Source organism: Mustela putorius, unplaced genomic scaffold, assembly GCF_011764305.1.
Source record: "Mustela putorius furo isolate JIRA1106 unplaced genomic scaffold, ASM1176430v1.1 tig00003867_pilon_pilon_pilon, whole genome shotgun sequence".
Lineage (NCBI taxonomy): Eukaryota > Metazoa > Chordata > Mammalia > Carnivora > Mustelidae > Mustela > Mustela putorius.
Window position 1 is genome coordinate 14,464,575 of NW_025422019.1, and position 25,354 is coordinate 14,489,928.

Consider the following 25,354-nt stretch of genomic DNA (forward strand, 5'->3'; position numbering starts at 1 on the left):
CAAGTGGATCTCAACAAAACTTCCAGGACGATTCTGATCTGCACCCTTAACTCTGAGTCACGGGGCCCTTTCAGCTCTAATGCACTAGGGTTCTCAGAACCATTCTCGGTTCTCAGAATCCAATGAGCATAATTCTGACTTTGGTGTTTAAGAGTCGCATGTAACAGGCGTGACTTTCTTTCCCCAGAGTGGCAAAATGAACCTGCAGAATTAAATGCTGGTGGGTTGGGGCCTGGGGGACCAGGGGCTGAAAAGAGGGCGACCGGATTTCCTGACCTGCTCTCCACAGAGCACCCAGGAAAGGACCTGCTGCGCAGGAATGCGATGACTGCACCACCTGTGGTCCCCACACAGTCGGATCCTAGTTTGGCTCTGCATCCCCGCCAGCGCCGCAGCAAGGTTAAGTGTCACTTACATTGACTAGTCTCACCACTGCATGGAGATGAAAATGGGAGAGCCTTGGAAGTATCACTCCCCCCTCCCTCCACATTGCTCTTTTGACGGAGGAACTAGCATTTGACTGACTTCTACTGAATTCAGTCTTAGAATGTGCATCCCTCCCCTTCTAACAGGATTTTCCTTGGAGTTCCTCAACTCTTTCCATTTTTCAGACTTCACTATTGGTGTTGCTTCAGTATTTCACTCTTGGTCCACCCTCTGGACTCTGACACATGGCTGGAGGAGCTTAGTTTGGAGAGAAGGTGCCCACCTTGATCATTGAAGAGCAACTTTAGACTTCTAGCACATAAAGATAGGGTGCTAAGGGTTCCCATAGATAAGGTCGGCATTACAGTATCTGCTCTGCCTTTTTTTTTTTTCTTTACGCAAAGCTATCTGGAGGAGAGAATAAAGCAAGAGGAAAAATGGCACTTTGAAAATGGAGTGTGTGGTATTATCGCACATGTACTTCTAGAGAGGAAGAAATAGCTCTCAGAGAAAAGGACGCCTCATTTGGCTGTAGTTTGGTTCCTATCTTTTTCTTTGTATCAACAATATCCCAGCTGATAAACATGATATCCGGATAAGCAGTGGCCTAGAGGAGCCCAAGGAATTTCCTAATGTGTCCAGGGCTTAGCCCTATTTTTTCCTGGCTCTCAACTACTGCCTTTAAGAAATCTTAAGAAAGAAATCCTTGAAAAAAAAAAAAAACAAAAAACAAAAAACAAAAACCAAACCAAAACAAACCATGAAAGTGTTGAGAGTAATTCTGGCTGAAAGCCCCGCAGTTCCTCTAGTAGGAGGGCACATTTTGCTCAGGTTAAATGCTCAGGCATGAAACCCAAGCAAAAAATCACCAGCTATCAACCCTAGCTACAGAATCATCACTAAATTTTGTTTTGCTTTTGTCATAGCCCGAATCGCAGGACAAACGACAAAACAATCAATGCGTGCTGCTCTTCTTGGGTCAAGTTATTCCTGAGAGCAGGTGGGTTTCAGACTTCCCGAAAGGGCAATTTTGGTGGAAAGAAACCACACCTAATGACCTATAAAGAACAGCTTTTAAAACCACGAACGCACAGCGCATCATGGCACAGTGACGAACTCGCTCTCTGCTCCTCCAGCATCCCTGTACTTGGCAACAGGGCATTTCCAGGCCCTTCTCGGAGAAGCAACTACTTTTCCAAGGTGCTGCCTTGAAAGCTGGAGCCCTGACATTCTTTTGCTAGTGGATTAAGAAAACCACAGATTTAATTCCTTCAACCAAATGCTCTGTGGGCTCCGTAGTTCAGCAAGGTAAAGGCGAGCAGCCCTTTGGTTCAATTTGCATTAGTCAGCACATGACGCTATTTCCCCTATTTTTATTATCTTGAAAATGGCAAGGTCTCTGTTGATGGGTTTGACCTTGGAACGAAGTTCCAGTTCCGCCCATTTCCCCCAAGTTTCAGATGCACTCTGATTTCTTGTAACACTACTAGAAGGGGCTGGGGGAAGTCGAGGTCAGGAAGACCCTGGCCAGCAGGAGTTAAGTGAGGTCCGCTCTCCCAAGACCCTCTTCTCTGCACCACGAAGCCCAGCACCACTCGTCAGCCAGCAAGCAGCTAAACTTGTGGGGCTGGAAACTATATTCCTTTGAACAATCTTAGCAATTTGTGCCTGGAATTTGATGCAGTAGCTCTAAAATTAAATAAAGATCCTGTAGTGTTCTTCTAAGAAATATGGTGTGGCTCTATGACAAAACACATTTTTCAAGCTCTGACCTCTGGGAACTTCAACTAGCTTCATATTTCAGGCTGACATTGCTCACAGGCTACTGTCTAGTTGCCCAAGCAGAGATGGTTATCCATATATTTTCCACCTCCTGATCAGCTTTTAGCAGAGGGAGGTGAGGGGAGTAAATAAAAAGAGGAGAGACACTAATTTAAATGCACTTCCCCTCCTGAGTCCCTTGGGGAGAAACCCTGGTAATTAACTCTAATGAGATTAAAGTAACTTGGAACTCTTCATGTTGCCGGCTCTGTAAAAGTAAATTTGTGATAACCAGTGTATGTGCATTAAATCAAAGTCAGTCCCTTTTCCTGTAATGCAGTGGCCCCCCATCCCCCAACTCCTTTCGCCTGGCCGAGGCTGGCGAGGGGTGGAGGCTACCGGCTTCTTACCCGCGCTTTGCTCCATCACTTCTTTCTGACACATGTCTTGAACATTCACCGTGCAATTCACGATGAACTCGGGGGAGGAGCAGTCGTTGTTCAGCTGGAATTCTTCACACTGATAACACTGGATTTGCAGCGCAAAGCCTGTGGGGACAGACGCAGTGGGTTCACAACCAGCACCCCCCCACCCCCCCACCCCGCCCCCTAGACTATACCGGAAACCGCGATCCTCCTCTGCCCCAGCCAGCCCGATCCCTGGGGCGCTTGGTCTCCACGTAAGGCGGCTGTGGCTGACGCCGGCAGGGGGCGGCGCGGATACCGAGGGTCCCGCAGGATACAGCTGAATTCTGGCTGCGACCCCTGGACCAATGTTCCCGAAACAAAGAGCCCGTCCTACCCCACACCTGGGCTCCCCTACCCCCAGAAGCTGAAAGGACGGGTACACAAGCCGAGAGTGAAGTAGCTCCAGAGACATGCTTCAGCTCCAATCTACAGCAAAGGATTTGCGTAATTGTTAATTGGTTACAAATTACTTAATTACTATTTTGGCAACATTTGCGACTGTATTCGCAGACGCCTTTTCAGGTTTAATTTTTGTCGTCAGCGTTCCTGTGCTGTGGCTCCGAGGCTCCCTCGGTGTGGCTACGCGACCACCCAGGAACCCCGGAGGCAGTGCTGGACGCCAAGTGGGGCGGCGCCGCGAGTTCCCGGCCTTTCTTCGGGACAGTCCCCGCAGCAGCTGGGGGGGGGGGGACCACAGCGTGTACAAGGGGCGTGTGTGTCTGTGTCTGTCGTGTGTGTGTGTGTGTGTGCGCGCGCGCGCGCACCCCGACCCGCGACACAACCACCATGTCTTTCTGGCTCTCAGGGCAACCGTTTGGCTAGGGTCCCCGGTCGGAGTCCCAGCTCTGCGGCTCTCGTTCGGGAGCTTGGCTTAACTGGGAGGAGTGAGACGTTTTCGCACCCCTCATCGCCCCTGTCTGCTCTGCTCCGATCTAGGAGCTCCAGTCTCCCCCTGCTCCGACAGACAAGCGCCGGACCCCGCGCTTCTTCCCATCTCCACGTCGGTTGCGCTCTAAGCGCAGCAACCCAGCTCCGGAGCGCCCCGGCCACAGGCTGCCCAGCGCGCAGCTCACCTGTCGGCGGCGCCACTCCCGCGGGTTGCGGGAGGCGCCTGGTAACTTGGCCGGGTCAGAGGGCTTCATCGCCCCTTCTCCCTCGGCAAATCCCTGGCACCGCTCAGACCCTTCCTCCTTCCCAGCTCTGCTTCCTCTCCCGACCATCCAGCCCGAGCATCTGCAGCTCGATTCCCGCAAATCCGCCTCTACCGCCTCTCCTCCTGCAGCGCGGGACCTGGAGACTTTCCCATCTAGCGCCTCTGGACACCGGCACCAGCGCCAGGCGCCGCCGCCGCCAAACTCCTGCTGGGCAACCCCTGCGCAGCTCGGGCCCGGAGGTGGGTGCCCGGGGGGCGAAGGGGCGGGCCGGTAGATGGGGTGTGAGCGCCTGGCGGGGCTGCTGGCCTTTTCGTTTTCTTACCTTGAAACAAGAACAATCCGCAAAAAGTTGCTGCGATGCCGAGGACCCACATCCTCCCGGCGCCGCGTAGCCGGGAGAGGGCAGGCGCATCAGAGGCGGCGACCGCGGCGGAGGCTGTCGGGGCCGCAGCGGCTGTGGCTGCCGAGGCTGCTGGGGCCCGCGCTCCTGCCTCCGAGGCCACCGCCGCCGCCAAGAGGAGCCGCAGGTGCCGCCGGCGGCGCCAGCATCGCCCGGGCCGGGGCTCCCGGCTGCGGGTCGCCGCTCCTCCCGCTGGCGCTCCGGGGCAGAGCGCGGCGTCTCCGGAGTTGGCGGTTGAGACTGGAGGAACTACTGGCGAGCCGGAGCACCCAAAAAAGTCTCGTTTCTTCTCCCCACCTCCCACTCCAGGCACCACGTGACGGCTGCCGAGTTGCGGTGGGGGTGGCGGGCGAGGAAGGCTGGGACCGTCTTTTCACGTCCCCACCCCCTTCCTATCGCCCTCCTCTCCCGCCTCCGCACGTCCCCAGGACTGGGACGCCAGGGGGAGAGGGAGAGTGTAGTTGCTCAAGGTTGGGAGGCTGGGGATTGGGAAAACGTGAGGAGGGCGCAGCAGGTGCCGCGGGGACTGGCCGGGCGCTGACTGCGGGACCTGCGAGGCGGGGTCGAAAGACTGCGTGCTCGACTGGGCCCTGCGCCCCCCGGGGCTGTCCACTCCGTTGGGGTTGCAGCAACGCTGGCAGTGGGAGCCGGGTGCCGGGGGCGGCTGGCTGGAGGGGGACGTGCTCCCGTGCGCCTGGCAAAGTTGCACACCTTCAGGCTCCCTGGGATAGCCGATGCAGCTGCGCCCTTTTTATTTTTCCCTCGGAGAGGCCCCTCATTCCTGTCCGGGCTTGGCTTCAGCTGCTGCAGGGTGGGCGGGGTGTGGTGAAGACCCTGCCCCGACCCGTGCGTTCGCCCGCCGGAGGCAGCCTTCCTTCCGCTGCCTGAGCGCACAGCTGGAGGGTGTAGTGACACCGCGAAGGGTAGCCTAGCTTAGGACAGGTTGGTCCCCGGGGACAACTGTCGCGAGTTCCCACCGGAAAGCAAGTCGGGGTGAAGAAGGGAATTGCTCTCTTCTATCCCTTTTCTCCAAAAGCTCGGGCATCTTCATCCTGCTCGCCTTAAAGTCACGGCTTATTAATACATACTCCCGTGTCCTCCCCTGTACCGCGCCTTCACAGCCCAGGACTAAGCCTCAGGCTTTCCCGGACCCCGCTTTTAAGCTCCCGCCCCATTCCCCCCCTCTCAGTCAAGCGACCCACCTCCAGTTCTCCCGGGACGCCAGGGTGCTAAGTTCGCCTTCCTTGGAGCCAAGCCTTGCAGCCGGTGGTGCGGGAGCCTCTGCGCCCCCGTCCTGGATCCCGCACGTCGCCAACCCTGTCCCCTCATTCCCTGGAGAGAATCCCTCTGTGGATATAGCTTCATAAGCTTTGCCTCTCTTCACCCTCCTACGCTTGGGCCACCCCCTGGAGGAAGCTCTCTCAGGCCAGGACACTGATTATTTATTTCCCCATCTTGCCAGCAGAGCAGGTCTGGAAATGGGCTTAAATGACTTTCTTGTAATTCCTCTGCAGAGATCGTTCCGTATCTGCCTCAGGCTCCTTCTCTCCCGTTGCCCCCCTCTTCCTTTCATTTCTAGTTGGTTAACCCCTTGGGGAGACTGAATGCTTTGACCATTACCCGCTTGTCTGCAGACTCTGATCTTACAATTGCCTGAATTACTATCTCTGGAGTAAAGGGGCCAGTTTATTTATTCCTTCCCAGAATTGATTGTTGTTGCACGTGTGAGATTCAAATAACTGGGCCAAAGGATTCTTAAACAAGTTCTTTTAAGATTTCAGAGGGTGCAACTGTGATAGGACTTTTATTCAGAAATGAAACAGAAGAATTTTTAGAGGTCTGAAAGACAATGACACTTTACATAATTTTCATTTAAGATAACAAAATCCAGTATAACAAATTGCACAAATTAACCAAATAACACTGATTATACAATGCTCTTTTAACAAATAAGTGTGTACTGAAGTAACCATATAGATCCTAAAAATATTTCTATTAAGCCTAGTTTACAAGCTCCTGTACAAAAGCAATTATAAATAGTTCACATCTAGAAAAAATACAAATAACCTTTAAAATAGAATTTATCCTCACATATAAACAGACTTTGTAGAAAAAAAAAGTATCTTAAAAAGTATGAATTTTTTTGTAGCACCAACCATTCATTTTATTTTTTAAAAAGTGAAAGTTACAGATAAGGATTTGGTTTCATTTCTAGATTACCCAGATTTTAATAGAGCAGGAAGATAAAAAATATCAACAAATATGGTTAACAATCATAAAGAAGCACTAAGGAGAAGAGGATGTAAGGAAATGTTTGGAGGGAAAACCTGCTGTGGAACATACAATTAGGTCACTTCTGATCCACTTCCCTTCACATCAGTGTCACCCTTTGAGTACCTGTTACATTTTTCAGTGGAAGCAGAATTACGTTTCCTACTGGAACTCGAATCTCTGGCAACAATTGTGAAATTGCACTGGTATTAATGTTCCTATCACTTTGAGATTGTGAGTTAGAGATGGCCAGGAGCCCCCTGATTTTTGGCGGGGCCATTTTAGCTTTACAGGGTGAACCCACAAACAATTTGACACTAGGATAGTGAAGTCAAAGGACACCTTAGCTGGAATTTTTAAAAAATATATTATCAACTTCTAACACTTAGTACGTCATTTCAAGAGCATGGCACGGATTCAATTTATTGCTGCTTTTTTTTTTTTTTTTTTTTTGGCTACAAATATAATTTCTTTTCCAAAAATTTACAACTTCTGTACAAGTATTCAAAAAAAGTGCAAAATTAAGACTTCTGTATTGTGGGTGTGTTTCCATTTCGTCCTCGTGACACACAACAAATGGAGCCTATCTTTATTGCCCTGTCAGAGAAGGAAGCTCCCATGGGCTGCTTGCTGTGAATCTGACAATGCAGTCTCTGGTGTTGCCAGGCTTTATTGCTGCTGTCTCTATTCCCCTCCCCACACCCCCTTGTTGCTTAAGTGCTCCATTTTCCGCTCACTAAGAAAAATAAAAAATTAAAAAAGGTCCTTTATACATCATTTGAACCCTGACTTGCACAGGAAGAGAAGCTATCATACAAAGAATCACTCAGTGATTCCAAATTGTCTACCCCAGGCCTATCTGTGCTACTCAAAGATGCTTCTTCATTTTTTTCTTTTTCTTCCTTTTGTCCTTCAACCTTGTTCAGAGAGTTCTTCTCTTTTTCTAACAAAATCATAGTTTTGCAGTTATATTTATTGAATGACTCCAGGGAAATTTTAGATAATCTATTCTCAGGATCTTCTTTTGTTTCTTCAACTTGTTTCAATTTCTGCAATAAAAAGACAAAAATATTAGAGACATATTTCTTGGGAAAATCAAGTTATTCTATCCAATATTCAATTATTGTCTGCATAACGTGCAATTTAAAGGGATAGAGAGAACCTACAAGTCTTTAACAACCTTCTTGTATAATTAAAGGTAATAATAAAGCCAATTTTAGGGATAAATCAAGACTGTAATCATTTTACTGAGATAAATAGGTCCCGATTTGCAAACTGGTAAAGTGCCACTTAATTTCATTTTAAATGGATCTGCTTGAAATTTGTTCAGGTAAAGTGCCTTATATGTCTTCATCAAAGTTTCAAACTCCTCTCTTTTCTTACTAAGTATTATTGGTTGTCTTGTTTCTAAATATGGATAGGGACTGAATTTCAGCCAGAAGTTGGGACTATATAGGGAAAAAAAGGTATACAATCCCTTAAGTTGCCATGAAGTTTCAGTACCTGTTAGACTTGTCAGAAGCACCGTCATCTGTTTTGTCCCTTTACAAGTCCTAAGATATTTGCAGACCTGATCTCCAGGTCTGTGGGTGTAGATTCCAAGAAGCCCAAGGGCCTAAGAAAACATAGTAACACTTCTGCCCATTAGTAACCTCTCCCCTCCAGGAGGTTCCAGCCAGACCAATTACCAGATGTCTCTAGGACTTTCTAGAACATGGTGGTCATACTCAATTATTCAATTATTGTAGGTAAATTCTATAAACCAATGCTTTTCTTTTCTTCTTTTCCTCTTTTGGGCAAAAAGTCTATCCAAACACCAGGAAGAAGTAGGGACAGGAGCTTAGATATAATAATAGCTACCATTTATTAAGCATCCATCATGTAAAACTCACTAAATATATTTTCTCTAGAAGCATTTTCACAGCGGACTTGCAAGTTGTATCCTCATTTTAAAGACAAAAACACAGCTCAGAGTGACAGAGTTATTTGCCCAAGGTTACTCAGCAAGTAACGGGATCAGCAAGTGAACAGGATTTGAATTCCAGGCTGACTGCCTTCCATGCTCTTGTTCCTGCTAAACCGTGCTCTTATGTAATAAAAGACAAGATTTTTTTTTTTTTTTCATTTTGCCACCCAAATATTCCATTTAAATAACTTGGCAGACCATCTCTATTGCTATTGTCCCAGGCTCAGGCAAATGCAATTCTCTTCCCCAACCCATCCCCCACATTGTTATGCTGGATGCACAAAGATAAAATGAAGAAACTGTGTTTTGATCCAGGGAACAACACACGTAGTCAAAGCCTCTGATTCTCATATGCTAAATATTTAATAGAAAGAGAAAAGAAAAAGATATGGCAGTGGATGGCTTTGGTGTCCCAAGAGCAGACTAAGACACAGTTTCTCTTTCCTTTATGGAAATGGCACAATTCTATAGGAATATTTAAAAATCATCCTTGGAGTGATGCTTATTTCATTCTACCATTAACTTAGAGGAGCATTCCTTACAGAGTTCATTTTCAATCTCAAATGGCTGCCTTGAAACCAGACACAAGCTAAGGAACAGATCTCTAAGTGCTTCCAGAAAAGTGGCTCCATAATTAAGACTAACACCATGCAAAAGCCCTTTTTCATACCATGCCAATTTTTAGACCTAAAAAAAAAAAAATTCATTTATTTATTTGAGAGAGAGAGAGAGCAAACCTGAGAAGCAGAGGCAGGGAGAGGGAAAGTGTATCTCCAGCACGCTTCACGCTAGTTGTGGAGCCTGACTCAGGGCTGGATCTCACCACCCTGAGATCACAACCTGAGCCAAAACCAAGCGTCTGACATCAACCGACAGCACCACCCAGGCACTGCTCCCAGGCATTTTAAATAAAGAGTTATACATAGTACAATATTAAAAATACACGGGGAGCCGGAAATGTTTTGATGTACCAAATGCCGGTAAATAAAGGACGTTAACGGTAGTTTTCTCCTCGCCTGAATCTCTCTTCCCTTTTTCTTTATTCAAGAAGCATGAGCATTTTCGTTGCCCATTTCTGGTCACAAATGGATCTCAAATTCATTCCATAAACACTTACTAGAGAAGCGAACATGATGCAGGGGGAAGGCGTTGGTGTTGGGGATAGACAGCAGCCTCAAATTGCCAGGTGTGGCCAAGGGAGAAGTTGAGGCTCTGGAGGCAGAAACAACCGAGCTTTGCCCTTTAACTGGCTGTGGGAGCGCCCTTGATCTCCCTTCCTCAGGTGTAAAACGGCGATAAGACACAACTATTTCAGGATTATTGCAAGTAGTCGAAATAGAACACCTTGAGGCCCAACACACACTAGTAGACGCTCAATAAATAGTACAATAAATAAATAAGAGTGAGGCAGGATTCTTATTCCGGACAGTGTTTCTGAAACTGTCCTCCAGGCCAGAAGCACTAGCATCATGGGGGAGCTTGTTAGGAATGCAAATTCTTGAGCCTTGCCTGGACTTACTCCATCAAAAATGCTGAGGCCCTTGGGGTGCCTGGGTGGCTCAGTGGGTTAAAGCTCAGGTCATGATCTCGGGGTCTTGAGATTGAACCCCGAATCGGGCTCTCCGCTCAGCAGAGAGCGTGCTTCCCCCTCTCTCTCTCTGCCTGCTTGTGATCTCTGTCTGTCAAATAAATAAATAAAAAATTAAAAAAAAAAAAAAAAGAAAGAAAGAAATGCTGAAGCCCAGCAAATGTGTTTAACAAGCTCCCCAGGTGACTCTGATACATGCGAAAATTTGACAATCACCTAGTCTGGAAGAACCTGTGACCTGGGAGGGCCCACAGACAGATGATAAGTATAACTCAGTGTATTGAGGTAGAGATGAGGAAGGAGTTATTTACCACTGAAAGACCCACTGTGTCGGACATAAATAGTGCGCCATGTTTTCCACATGTTTCATGCTTGTTGCTTCGTTTCCTCAGTCGATTATAACAAAGGCCTACAGAGGTGACGAAAAGGAAGGAATGGCCCCGTAAGAAAACTCACATGGCCTTCTTACTCTTGCTTTTATTTTCACGGTTTTTAAAGAAAGGTGGGTACAGAGATATTTCTTGACTCTAAGAACTAGATCAGTGCAAGAGGGCCAATCCAGCTACCAGGCATTTAGCCTCAGTGTTGGGGAGCGATGGGGAGTGGTGAGGACTGGGGTCAGCTCAAGACCATGTGTCCGTTCTAGGGACAGGAGCAGCTAATTGTCGCCATGCAGAAACGTGGGTCCAGAGCTTCGGATTTTGAAGAGGAGGCCACCCATCTAGAACAATACTTGCTCGTGTTTCAGGTCCTCTGATGTTTAACTAATTTGCTTATATTAAGAAAAAACCAAAAACAACAGCCCCAAACCCCCCTCTTTATGTCAAATGGCAGTCTTTGTATACATTTTTTGAACTTCTGAGGTAGAGAAGATATTTTATCCATTTATGTCCTGCCTGACCTCCTCCTCTTCCTCCTCCTTCCCCCACCAGCTTTCTCCCTAGGGGCCTCGCCCCTTGCTCAGTCACCAGGGGATTCTCAGTGGAGACTTGACGGATCAGTCCTCTCAAGCATCAGCAAGGTACCAAGTTGGCTACGTACGCCAGGAGTCCTGACAGCTAAGAATAAAAGCACAAAAGCATCTTACTTCCCTGCCTCCAATTAGAAGCATAGCAAGCTGGATTCAACATTGTCTTGTCAGATCCCGGGTGTTTTAAAAAATGTTGATGTCCTCTAACATTTACGTGTAAGATACAAGGAGGGCTCGAGGTCACCCAGTTGTGTGCTAATGATGATCTGTCGAGCGGTAACAAAACAGGGCACATTAGACTGCAGCCACTGTATGCGAAGGTGCTTTGCAGACTAATCATGGTAATAACAGTTAGTATTTAATTGAGAGTGTGTTCTGTGCAGACACTCTGCTACGCACGACGCACGGACTATCTGTTTTCAGCCTCGCATCAGTTCTCTGGTGGGGGGGGGGGTGTCATTAGTTTCTCCATTTGGAGCCAGTCAAGGCTCGAGGAGGTGAAGTCACCTGGTTAAGGGCAAGCAGCAGTACATGGTGGCCTCTGGGGTTGGCCCCGGGGAAGTCGGCCTGCAGAAGCCACGCTCTTCCCCTCATACCTGGAAAAGAGCTTTATGAATACCAGCCACTATTAAATCTGAGGAGCATCTGAAGTGAGCATCACAGACCACCACCCAAAGTCATGAGAAAAAGCCTAGTACAGATTAGTGTTTGATGAGGATTGCGGAGGTTCCCTGGGACACCCTCATTTCCTTCATATATTGTGTCTTCCTGGAATTTTGATAAAATGAATAGGCTACATTTGTCACCTATAGGTGGCAACAGTTGTACAGTTCACTTTCTAGCAGGGCTTTCGATTGCACTTGGGAACAAGGTAGGGATGAACAGGGCAGGAGAAAATATATTTCCTGTTTCAAATACATAACGTTGCCATAATCTTGAAATATTTTCCTGCTTTCAGTGTAACCACGGCGTTCTGAGTGATAATTCAAGCAAGTAGATAGTGACACAGTTTGAAGAAATCCCCTGGAAGGAATTAAACCTCAATTAATTTAATTCCTTGTAGTCAAACATTAATCAATCAATCAGAGCCATCTACTATGCGACTGGCTTTGTGTGAATAACTGTGTGGTCTTGATTCTCAGAGGCAGTTCCGCAGAGGGGGCTCCTGGAAGGATTCTGACAGGGGAAGAGGATGGAGATATACGATGAGACGGGGGCATTCCATGGGATTCCTGTTGCATCTGCCACCGTTCTGTGTCTACTGTAGGGGCAAGAGCTGCTCGAATAGTCTATGTCTCTTGCCCTTTCAGATTCTGTAATGGGCAGGATCACTATAAAGACAGGAAAACACATCAAGAGGTTCCTATCATAAGGGGTTCTAAGAACCCCACCCAGACTTGTTAAGTATCACTCAGTATCTGGGTTTTCAATCATACATAGTTTTTATTTCCAGGGACTTCTGCCATCTAAGATTCCACTCAGTCTTACACCAGTCTGGAAGGCGAGGGAGGCTAATGTGGGATATATTCTCCATGGGGTATTTATGGAATCTGTTGTTCACACAAATTCAAATTCAGGGGAAATTCAACCTGGAAACTCATTTTCCTGATTTTCAACACAGAATTGTATACCATTAAAAAAAAAATTTTTTTTAAAGATTTTATTCATTAGAGAGAGAGAGAGCTTGAGAGGGGAGAGGTCAGTGGGAGAAGCAGACTCCCTATTAAGCAGGGAGCCCAATGTGGGGCTCGATCCCAGGACTCCAGGATCACGACCTGAGCTGAAGGCAGGCGTTTAACCAACTGAGCCACCCAGGCTCCCCCATATACCATTTTTTACTTCCACAGTCAACAATAATCATGGAGTAGAGATTCTGCCTAGACCAGTGCCCTGAACACCAGGAAGGATAAAATCGAAGGTGATATGGGCCCTTGCCATAAGGAAAAGATGGGGAGAATGATATAAGGTGATAGAGAAAAACTCAAGTGATAAACCAGGAAAAAAAAAAACATATCCTTGATGATATCAGCTTCAAAGAGATCCATGTTACACATGGCCAGATACTCTTGCCCACAGAGAGGAAACAAACAGGAAATTCACAAGATTGTGTAATGGATCAGTGTTTTATGATGAAGGCCACTCTTTCTTTCAGTCAAGTTTCCATCTGTTGATTGTCTCTTGAAAATATTGGTGAGTACATCTACTGTAAGATGTCAGAAGGAGATTCAGACCTTCTTGTGAAATTCAAGTGTAGCACCGTTCCTCAGCTGGGCATTAATACTTACAAAGAGGATGGCATTTCCAGCACAAATTAGTGTGAACAGTACCTTCATCAGCATAGTCTTATTTCTCTATTGCTATAGAGATTCACTGCCAGTCAGTTCAAGAAAACCCTTGCTAGGAAAATAGCTATATTTGCCAAATGCTCTTACTATGTATCAGGTACTGGGTTGAATGCATTGAGTAAGTTATTTCATTTAATCCCTATCATCCCCATTAGGTGTATAAATGTATAATTATGTATATATACAGAGTAGAGAGGTGTAAGTACTAGGCTCACACACCTGGTTAGTAAGTTAGGAAGTCAGGATTTAAGCAGAAGTATTCTGACTACAGAATTTGGGATCTTATTCACCATGCACTAGACCAGGTATTTGGAAGCCAGTGTTTAGTTTCCTGGAATTGTGTTAATTACTTTGGTGACCCCTCCATACCTAAGTGTCTTTACATTAAAGTTTTTAGTATCTTCCTGCTCTATCAAGCTCCGTGACTCTAAAATATTCTTAATTGGCTGTCTTCTGTGCATCTCTTATTGGCACAGTAAATAGCTCTCCTCCCCATCTTAGTGCTGAACAAACTGAAGACTAAGATAAAAGAAAAAGGCTGGTGGGAGAATAAAATATGGGCTTTATTAATGAGGAAGCTTACATTGGAGGATGAGGTTTCTCACTGCAAATAAGTGAGTTTCCTAGTACTCATCCTAGAAATAGTCCTGGTAACTATTGGGGCTGGGGGCAAGTATCTTCCCATAAAGCCTCTTGCATAAAGGAATAAGACAGAAATGTGCTTCTCCTCCTAGACTTGCTAATTAAAGCAGCTACCACTGCTTCTTCGGAGGAGAAGTGAATGGAGGGGATGCCAGAGATGCTAGGAGTGTTACCCTAGGAAGTTCCCTCCACCTGCAAAGAAGCACCTGAAATTGGGAAGAAGTGTCTTCACCATGCCCCCTCCTCACCACCCAACCTTTTTCATTATGTATGATGATGCAGATTTTAACTAGATAGTCATAAGTGCTCTAAGGCCAAAAAGATGCAGGAGGTAGTTCTTGGGGGGAGGGGGATCAAGTTTATGAAAGACACAAAAAACCTCATAGATGACAGTGAGTGGAGTTGTGCAGAGAAAAGTCTTCATGGGCAAAGAAACAGGAGAGAGGTGATTCAGTCCATGTGAAAGACAGAGGAGCTGCCAGGTGGATGCAGATAAATCTAAAAGAGGAGACAGTTTGGTTAGTCCTGGATGTTGGGTTCAAGTTGAAAGTATGATTTCCCTCATGTCTTCCCTGATGAGCTACTCCTGGGCACTGGAAGGATGAATTCAGGGCAGAGTTTTGTGTTATGCTCTTGCTGTGAGAATGGGGAAGAGATATTTTAATCCTGGGCTCCTTAGTTGAAGGTCTGTGCACTTTGCAAAGTCTACGTTAAGTGATATTTGCTGGGGGAGGGCCAATCTCAAGGGAAAAGATGCCGCTGAAGTCATTTCTCTTTCCTCAGAGTCACTAATCTCCCCTTTAATGCCACCTCTTACTGTACTCCTGGCGGAGCTACTTTCTGAGTGAGACATAAAAATAGATAGAATGACCTTTGGTGAAACAGACACCCTCCAGACTTTTCTCGAGAGTTGTGGTGTTAACCCTGCTAACCAGGTCAAATTCCAACCCAGATAATTACTTTCTCCCAGTGCTCAGTTCCTTTTATTACCTCAACTGGATACATTACTCTTCAGTTGCCCTCCTGAAAAATTAATGTGACGGACTGGTAATAGAGAACTACTCTCTCCCTCCAACCACTGGTCGGGAGATGTGATTCAGCACTTGAGGGCACTCTCTGTTTCCTTACTGGGTTCCCGAAGATTCTTCAGTATCTCCAGGGCAAACTGGTTTTATTAGGTGAAAGAGTAATTTTCAGCTGAGATGTGTTTTTATGACTATATTATTAACTATATTGCTGTCTTTTATCAGGATCAATGACTTTTAGTGACCTTCGCTGGAACCCCTGAACCCAGCGGGGAAAAAAGTGAGCTTACTTTTTGGAAGGAAAAAAAAAAGGCATGAAGTGAGGTCCATAAGGAAGGAAACGGGAGCTAGAAAATAACACCTTGTAGAAAGGAAAAGAACTCGTCTCAGAGATAAACAGTGGCCCAAAGGACATTTAAAAACTAGATCCAAAAGGCAGTAGGAAAGAGAAATCATTTTATCGCAAAGATTGGAAATGCTCCCATATATAGAAAATGAGGGAAGATGTGGGACATGCCTATGTCAGTGGGAAGAGAAAAAAGGATCACGAAAAACCGCCACAAATGTAGCTCATGGCAGATGAAGGCATTTGGGAAGAGGAAAGGCATGTGATGAGTAAGTCTGGATAATACTGTTATAGGAACATGCAAAGAACTCAAAGAACTCACGTCTCTGAGTTCTGCAAACTCCAACATGAGCGCCATCACTTGAAATGCCCATCCGAAAAGATATTTTTGCATTTTTGTTTTCCAGGTTGTAGATGAATCTACAAATCTAATTTAAAATGTAGGTTGGTCACCTTCAGTATTACATCAGATGAGATCAATATTGTTCAATTTCTCCAAAAGTAGAATCTGCACTGTTTAAAGCCACCTAGCATCAGGAAAATAAGCCAGCTCATTGGTACTGGCCTGTGTAATTAGCTTTAGCTAAATGGAACATGCTTATCTGTGTTCTTAGATTCCTTTTTCTTCTTCTAGCACAATAACTAAAAATTAACTAAAAAATTAACTAATTTTTTTATTCAAGAATGAGAATTGAGCAGGTGCTGGGTTGGGAACTTCTAAATCTGCTTGTTTTACTGTCAGGGTTAATGATTCCTGCTGATGAGAATGGAAGCATCAAGCCTTTTCTGCCTTTAATTTATAGGCACTATTATGACTAGAAAGAAATATATATGCTTCTCACTTCACTTAAAAAATTGACTAGACTTTTTTTCTTTGACGAACTCTTCCAGCATTTCATGTCTTAAGTCTGATCCCTATCCATCCAGCAAGCTGGGCCATGTCTGGTTTAGATGTCAGTGTGTGTCCAGCAATAGAGAGCCTGTGAGTATGAAAATACAGTATGAAACGACTGAGGAAAATACAGTATGAAACGACCATCTGTGTATTCCGGGGCCATACGGCTGTTTTCATTCTGGAGTGATAGATGTAGGGCTCCTCTTACAAGAACAAAAAGACACTTATTTGTAGGATCAGATGTCTGTAAAAAGGTTATACAACTTTTTCCTCCCATGGAAGTTCTCCTTCCAAAGAAAGATCTCCAACACCATCATAATGCTGGTCATCATCAAAGTGTGTCTGGAAATGCTAAGTTTTTATTATGATGCACGCTGTGAGTGCCAAAGCCTTGGAGAAACTTTTCATGTTATTCATTAACCTATAAAGAGGCAACCGGAAATTACTTCTAATGGAATTTGGTAGATCATTTGAGAGTCACACTATGCTATGGCATCCAATCTATTAGGCACTTTACAACAGCCAGTAGAGTCCAATGGGACTGCTAGGTAAGGTTCGTCCAGGAACACAGATATCCGTGGATGTTAGAGTGTTCACTCTATGTTTGAACTATTCATCTCCTAATGCCATCCATGTTTCAGCTTTAGGACAGGTCAGCCTTTGCTCTGGATGTAGTTTAGTTATTCCCCAAGGATATGTGACATAGTCTTGAAGTCAGGGCAACTCAGAATCAGCACCCATTGATTGATCCTTGTTCTAGAGAGAAGACTCCTTGGTGGGAATTATTCCAAATATTTAGGAATACTGAGCTTTCCATTCTGTGTTCAATTCTAGTTTATTGTGACAATTGTAAAGATGTTCTTATCCCTTGTTACCCGGTAAGCAGCGGGCGGGGAGGGTTCTAGGATGGAAGAATGTCCTAGCTGAGAGAATGCCAGTGGAAATCTGCTTTCATTCTGGATTCTGTCCCTTGCTCTGCCACAGTATGACTGTGAACTCATTGCTTCAACTCTGTATGCAGATGTTAATGAGTATTTAAACAGAGATAATGCTGCTCTTGCCATATCATTTATTTATTTACCTATTTATTCAACAGATATTAATGAGCATCTGCTATGTTCTAGATAGTATTCTAGACACCGGGAATAGAGTGGTATAGGAGACAGAAACTACTGCTCACATGAAATACACATCTTAAAAATTCATTAATATGATAGCAATATAGAACAAAGCTTCAGATGTTTTAGGAGATGAATCCTTGAGAAATAAGTTGAAATAATCTATCTAGCCTGCTCTTTGATTCTAATAATGACACTTAGAACACAGGTATCTTGTCAATCGCAAAGTTGTGGATATGCCTTTTTGCCCCAATTCTGTTTTTGAATTAATGCCCTTGACTTGCTTAACTTCTTTTAGTCTTTTTCCATTTTTCATCTGTAACAGCATTTGGGCAAGTGTTTCTCATAGGTTAACTAATTACTATTTCCATTCACCTTTCTTAACCTCTCTGGGCCTAGTTATCTCCTAAATTCAACATGCTTAAATGAGAATTTCTTCTCTTTTCTCTAATTCCACGTTGTTGCAATAATGACCAATTTTTAGAACTTGTGCCCCCCCCTTTTTTTTAGTTATTCAGAGCTGCTCATTTTGTTTCTATAATAACTCACCCACAGGATCTTTTTCTCTATGAATTCTTGGCCTAAACAGCCAAACTGTCTGTTTGACTCTGAACTTATGAGTATTTTATAATATAGGCTGTATTCATATCAATGTCTCACTTCTCAATTAGATCACACACTTCTTGAAGCCACAGATGAGATTTTATCCTGCTTTCTTTCTCAGATTCTCGACATCATGTATTATATCTCTTGGAGATATAATATTCATGGCATATCAATAAAGGTGGTCCCTGTTAGATCTGCTTTTACTACATCATTTCCTCTGGAGCTCAGAGACTTGATCAAGTTTCCTGTCATGTCTGTTTTTCCATGACAAAGACACATATAAAATAAGACTAGTTCAGACTTTCACGTGACTTGTGCTAGCACAACCCACAGACATACCAGCAGTGGCCTGGCCTCTCAGATGCCTGGTTAGCATCCAGAACCAGGGTGAAACAGGCATGAATGGATGTCTGACGATTGTCTACTTTGGCCAAAGCAATTTCCTATCTGTGTCAAGAGCAGAGACACGTGCACTCACATCCTATGGCATCCTGGTTGGGCAGCTCTCTGCTCTGCATCCTCCCCTTTATTCTGCACCCCCCGCTGGGCGTGGCCAGCAGTGGAGTGAGGCAGCAGATGCCCTCACTTCCTGGAAATCCAGGAGGAATAGCCAAGACAATAAAACTTCCCAGCGGATGAAATGTTATTCAAAAGAGCAGGCCCATGATATATGGCACAGACATTGGCTCTGTCCTTTTCTTAAATGCTTCCTTCAGCCAGCGAGTGCTGCCTCACCTCATCTGAGTCTGGTGGAAGACAACGTGCCCAAATTCTGATTCTTACCTCCTTAAGATGGGGGTGGGGGGGTGTCGACGTGAGTGACAGTGTAAACATGACAGTGATGACATTCTTAGGGGCAGTAACAAGGCTGACTGTGTAGGCAATAAACCCACCAATATTACTGGGTATATCAAATCATGAAATTAAACTGTAGGGAGATTAAATTACAGGGGACTTAGTACAAAATTCTAGTACCAGGCAGCATGCAATTTTTTGTTGTTGTTGTTGTTCTCTCTCTGCCACCTCTGTAATATATTCAGTTGGCAAACTGACTCCTGCATTATAAAAGGTATTCTCCTCATAAACCACCCAGGCTGGCTCAATGCTATGTATGAGGTTTAATTCAGTTATCCCCTACAATAAAAAATAAACTTTTTTCTTGTCTCACATGCACAGAACAATTTAATTTTTAAGGTCATGTGAAAATGCAAGGTGTCTTGCTCCAAATGAAGCATGTTTGCCCCACGCAGCTGTATAAACACAACTCGATCGCTACGGGAATGAAATGGGGATCGACAAAATCAATAGTTAATTGTGTGACTCAGGGTCTTTCATCTCAGATCTAATCTGTAAAGAAGGGCCAGGGGATGTTTGCTTTTGATTTTCTTAAGATATTATTTAAAACCTCTCTGTCAGGCGGAAGAGTTCCCCAGGTCTTCACATCGTTTCCCTGACTTATTTGGCTTAGGAGCAGTCAAGGTCATACTGACCCTGTGGCCCTTCCAGTCTTTACCTTCAAGTTCAGTGTGTTTCTCAGCCAAGCTGCCTCACGTGGGGTATCTGGCTGGCACTAAGGCCAGACAAACTTTATTGTTAAAAATAGCCCGCCATAATCGGTACCGGTCGCAGTGGCATTAGGTTGTATCATAAACTACTTTTTGGTCTGTTCACCAGACAATCTATAGTGCATAGCTGTCAGGCGGCCACCTTCACCTCCAACCACATCAGCAACATATTTTGTGCTGTGAAGATGCATGATTTTGTGACACGGCAAGAACATGTGAGTTGAGCCCGTTTGGACAAATATGCTACCGGTTCCAACAATCTAAAAGGGACTAGTGGGAGGAGGTGCTGCTGGAACAGAACCCATAAAAAGTCATCCAGTCTCATTAGCCCAAATGGATGAGAAGGGCAGGAGGACAGGCAGGCTCCTCTGCACAGGGAATAGTACAATAACATCCAGAAGACCACGGGACTAACGGACGGACAGCCTGGACCCTTGTTAGAGCACGGCAGCACTAAAAATGTAATGTTTGAACCTCTTTTCCCTTTAAAGTGTAACCTTTCATACAGTAAGTTAAGCCTTGCTCTCTCTTACATATTGTTAGAAGCCTTCATCCATTTTGGGGACTGAAGGCAAAATAATTCTTGAAATAATGAATCATTTTTCTTTTTCCAGCTTGTCCAGAAATCCCACGATTATTTTGCTGTTGCAGACAATGACCTTCTCAAAGGAGGCCTATCAAACTTTCAAGATAAATAATGAGAGGGTCTCTTTTTCCTGCCTCAAGGAAAAAATTGCATGGAGGGAAGATGTTTGTGAAAGCCTCAATATGTTCATCCCAGGAAGGGCAGCAGCTCCAAGGGAAACGGAACAGCACGTGTATTTCTGTGCGACCGGCGGCCCCATTCAGCGGGCCCAGCAGCGTCCTTGGAGGGACCTTGGGGGAGCCACCTAAGCTCTTCGCCCAGTAACACCAGAATCAAATGATTCGCTGGTGACAGGCAGAGCACATTTTAAGCCTCTTGACTTGAGAGAGAGTTACCTAAAGGAAAGGAAGAGCTAGTTAATGCCTCCCTCCAACGACACTGAAAAATGTGGTTCAGACTTGGTAGGTCCAGGAGCTAAGAGTGATCATAATGAATTCCCATCTTCCCACCAAGCAGCAGATATTCGAAGGGTGAAAGGAGCCTTTCTTTTGTTCTCCGTGGAAGCAAGGTCTTACAACCCAGGTAGAGAGCCGCAGTTGAAATGGCAACTTTCTTACGATTTGAGCGCTTTGGGGATGCATGGGAGTACAGGCCAGATGCTCGGGGGCGAAGACCATCTGCCCACCCTTCTGTGGCTCTTGTACTTAAGTCTCTGTGGACATCTGAAGACCCAGACCTTAACTGCAGGAGCAGGTCCCCTACGCCTCTGAGTCCCCTTCCTATCTCTGCTGACATTCCTCCCTTTCTCCATAGATGGCTGAGGGATGGCCTGGTGCTTCTGGACCAGGGGGAGAAAATTCAAAGGAGAGGACCCAAAATAAGAACAAAAGCACGGATGGTGTGGGTGGGTGGTGGGGACTGTGGTGAACTCCAGAGCACCCACCCCACTGACTTATTTAACGAACATCTATGTAGCACTGGTTACTGTCACTGGTTACTGAACTCTGTATAAAGAAGAACCCTATAAGGCAGGGGTCATTCATCCCATTGTTTGTCATGTGAAGAAAAGGAAGCACAGGAGAGCTAAGTGTCTTGCCCGAGGAGGCTGTGAGGAGCTAAGCAGAGCGGGCTTCACACCCAGGAGGCCAGCGGCACGTTTCCGGCTCTCATCACTGTTCCTCCTGCCCGAGCGGGGGCTGAGTTTCACCCTGGGGGGCATGTGGGCCCTGTTGCTGAAACCTGTGATTTCTCAAGAGAAATGGAAATCTGGAATTCATATATGAAATCTCCCAGTGCTTATTTAAAACAAATGTGCAGGTTAAACAGAACCCGTTTGTAATCAGTGTGCGATTCCCCCATATATTAGCTTTGCGCAGTGGCAGTATCGTCGTAGCCAATGAGGTTTATCCGAGGTGCGATTATTGCTAATTGATTCGCCCATATTAGAACCTATCAGCAGCTTAGTGATCTGAAAGGGATGGGGGTTCCCTGCACTTATTGGCAGACTGGTAATGATTACCTAGGCCGTCCATCCTGGGGCAAGTGCATTTTAAACAGACACAAAATGCCTCACAATGCTTCTATGTTCCTTGCCCTTCCCTTCTAAAACAAGCACACAAAACACAAACAGAAACAAAAGTTTCACAAGCCACTCTTCAAGCATTAGGAATAGCCAGTGACAGAGCTTTTTCTGGTATCTGTCAATTCACACCCAACACATGGGCTGCTGCCTGGTGTGTCACCACATAAAAAAGTAGGATAAGTGGAAGATGCTTTTATTTTAAATCTTAATGGATTTTTCTGCTCTTTCCTTGGCTGGGATGGACAGGGAAGGCCATGTCTCTTGCCTTCTGACCCATCATTAGAAAACCACACACTGAGGATATTTTTCCAGACTGCGGAGTACAAGAAACCAGTATGTTTTAATGAAATGAGGCCTTTCTTCAATAGGAGCTTCTGAACTTATTCACACGTAGGGTAAGGAATAGTTAAGGGGACACCTGGGTGATGCAGTGGGTTAAGGATCTGACTCTTGGTTTCTGCTCAGGTTGTGATCTCAGGGTCATGAGATTGAGCCCCTTGTCAGGCTCCACACTCAGCACGGAGTCTGCTTAGGATTCTCTCTCTCTCTCCTTCTGTCCCCACCCCCCCCCATAAATAAATAAATCTTTAAAAAAAAAAAGAAAGCACAGTTTCACAATGAAGAGCCTTTGAATTTCCCCAGGCTTACATTTCACCTATCACTGCCTGGCCTACCACTTCTTTCCATCAGTTTTTAGTTTTTGTTTTTGTTTTTAATGTATAGGATTTAGGTCGATATCTAGGAATATGGCAGATCTAGTACTTTATGTTTTTTCCATGTCAAAATGAAAAGCCAGTGATGAAATAGAAAGACATTTCAAAGATATAGGGTTCCCTCTGGAAAGGGGACAGAGAATAGGGAGGAGAGAAAGTTCTCTATTCCCAGGCAAGCTCAGGAATCAATGTGCTCAACCAGGCAGTATCCAGTGGCAATATAGGGGCAAGGGTAAAAAAGCAATCTCAAAAGTAATCAGGATACAAATGATCCAGGGCTTTAAAGATCAAATTGAAGCCGCTCAGCAGCACCTTGACAACAAGCCAGTAAGCATGCAGATAAGTATCAAGCGTGTTATTTAGCTGGCCAGCTGAGGATGGCAACCGGCTGAATTTTGAGCCCAGGCAGTTAGTATCTCTGGGTTCTGGCTCACATATCTCCCTTTCTCCAGAACGTCCTCCCCACTTTCATGCCAGCCAAGGCCCACTCATCTTTGGAAACTTCGACGGAGGAAAATATCCTACGAATTCTTTTCTGGCCAGAGCCTTGACCGCTGTCCCTTTCTTTCTCCCTTTATTCCCTGTGCAGACGTTATCGTGGCATTGTTAAGCCTTGGTTGTGTATACTGGTGGTCGTGGCTCAGTCTCCTGTGGAAGCTATGACCCTCTTTATATTTTCATTGTGCCCAGAACACGCCTGGACATAGGAGGTACAGAAATGTTAGTGGAATAAAGGGAGGATGCTAATTGTATTTCTTATTTACTGGTCATCTTTCTTTTCTATAACGTTTTCTCATCTTTTACCTAATGTACTTTATTGCCTTTGAAAGAGATTGAGCCCCCAGGCTAAGATGCTGTACTGTCTGGTAAGAAACATTCATTTATTTCCCGAGGGGTAGTTGATGGTCTAATCACCCAGAAGACACTTAGATTTCCTTTATTTAGAAAGTGGAGACAATAACTTCCTTAGTAAGTAAACAGGAAAATAGATTTTGACTTTCGAAAAAATTTAATTAACATACAGTTTTCAAGGAGACTTTCTATTGCCACAAGCCAAGCTCCTTGAAATAACCAGCGCCACAAAGGACCTCAAGGTTATAGATGGAAAGACATGAAATAAGTGAGGATTATATCATCTAGGAATGGGAAGACTGAGTATGTCAGCGAGGCTTCTTAAATATCCAAGTAGTTAAATGTGGCAGGAAAAAAAAAATCCTCATTCTACACAAAATGAGGGAACTGCTTCAGAATGAAGTTTTGAGAATACTGTGATGAATTTCAAGAATACCGATGTCCTTAAAGAACACCAGAGGGGCGCCTGTGTGGCTCAGCGGGTTAAAGCCTCTGCCTTCGGCTCAGGTCATGATCTCAGGGTCCTGGGATCTAGTCCTGCGCATCGGGTTCTCTGCTCAGCAGGGAGCCTGCTTCTTCCCCTCTCTCTGTCTGCCTCTATGACTACTTGTGATCTCTGTCAAGTAACTAACTAAAGATCTTTAAAAAAAAAAAAAAAAAAAAAAGGATACCAGAGATTTTGGAGAGCCCTGGAGTGACCACATTCCCTATGTGCAGGATGGAGTGGCACCCTAGGGTCGCCTTGGGTGCCACCTGACCTGGGCTGTGTCCCCAGGCACGCAGAGCGAAATGCTATGTGGTATAAGCAGACCAATGTCACGGATAGTGATTTTTTCTCACATCAGAACTAGCGTTGGCTACAGCAGTGTGGGTGGGGGATAATTCTCTCTTTCTCAACTCCGAAAACTCAGTTCCAGTGAGTTAAATTTGAGTGGGCTGGTGTTTCTCTTTGCTAGAGTCAGTGCATACGGTTTCTCTGTCTTGTGTATCTACAGTTCTCTTAAGTGACTGGAAAAAATACTTTTCCTTCAATCACTGTTCAAGAAGTCCCTGGCAAACTGTCCCTTAAATATTTCTGTTGGGTGGTAGCAAGGATTACTCAGAGGCTATTCCAAAGTCTATCCCCTATTGGGAAATAGCTAGGAAAAAGATATTTAAGTCCACGCCAGGCCTGCTATGCATGGATACCTATATACATGCGTGCTCGCTTGCACGCACACACACACACTTCTGATGCTTTCAGGGGATGGCTACAGAAATATCATTTGAAGCAAGGGGGAAAAAGTCACTCCTCACAAAAATGTTTAAATGCATTTTGGTCTCTTGGTCAGGGCCAATAAAGATCTCTTGCTGTGAGCCAGCTCAAATGGAAATGTGAAGGATGTTACACTTTCTGTGGTCTGAATGTGATCAGTGATTAGCACAGGGAGCCTCAGTCCGCTGGGAATAGCAATCAGGGTTTCTCTCCTGCAACCCTGAAGGGCTAGGAACGCAACTGGCTTCCATCCCATACGATGATGGGATATTAACTGAAAACCTAATTAATCTGCGAATGAATTATGGCCTAAGAAATACACTGTTTTATAATCAACTTTAAGTGAGTCCCCAACAGAAGATAAGAGGAAGAAAAAGCTGTAAAATTATAAGAGGTTGGTACATTCTGTTCACTATGACTGATGATTTTGAGGGAGAAAATATTACAATCCATCAAATTTTTGTCATTTCAAAAATCATGCCTCCCAATGTATGCTGTAAATTAATTTTAAAATTTACATATTCATTAAAATCGTATTGAAAACAGCAGGAAGTGAGTCCCATTTGAATAATAAAATAACTTGCTATTCCACTAGAGATTAAAAAAAAACAAAAAAAATTAAAAGATTTTTATTTGGTGGTAATAATGACATAAATTGCTATCTGGATCAGTTAAATCAAGAGTTTATATTACCAGAGGCATCGATGGAGTATTACAGATAACCTCCCAAATTCTCATTTTGGGTGGATGAAGCAAGTCTTACAACACACAAAAGCCCAGGGAAGAAAAACAGGAAGATGCAGACCATGGCCCTTAGCCTG

The 25,354-nt window shown here is 44.9% G+C and overlaps 2 protein-coding genes across 3 annotated transcripts in view; both read right to left on the reverse strand.

The window, feature by feature from the left end:
- Positions 1 to 5,808, reverse strand: part of LYPD1 (LY6/PLAUR domain containing 1) — a 43,344-nt gene extending 37,536 nt beyond the window's left edge. Inside the window, exons 1-2 of the mRNA XM_004773365.3 lie at positions 4,131 to 5,808; positions 2,598 to 2,735 (exon numbers count right to left, since the gene is read on the reverse strand). Coding sequence (XP_004773422.1) covers positions 2,598 to 2,735; positions 4,131 to 4,182 — 190 coding nt within the window. The 5' untranslated portion in view covers positions 4,183 to 5,808. The remainder of the gene's footprint in view (positions 1 to 2,597; positions 2,736 to 4,130) is intronic.
- A 183-nt stretch (positions 5,809 to 5,991) lies between these two features.
- NCKAP5 (NCK associated protein 5) overlaps positions 5,992 to 25,354 on the reverse strand; it is a 971,589-nt gene continuing 952,226 nt past the window's right edge. Inside the window, exon 17 of one of the 2 annotated variants that reach the window (XM_045066496.1) lies at positions 5,992 to 7,528. In XM_045066496.1, coding sequence (XP_044922431.1) covers positions 7,247 to 7,528 — 282 coding nt within the window. In that variant the 3' untranslated portion in view covers positions 5,992 to 7,246. The remainder of the gene's footprint in view (positions 7,529 to 25,354) is intronic. The other variant, XM_045066499.1, reaches the window with a different exon arrangement.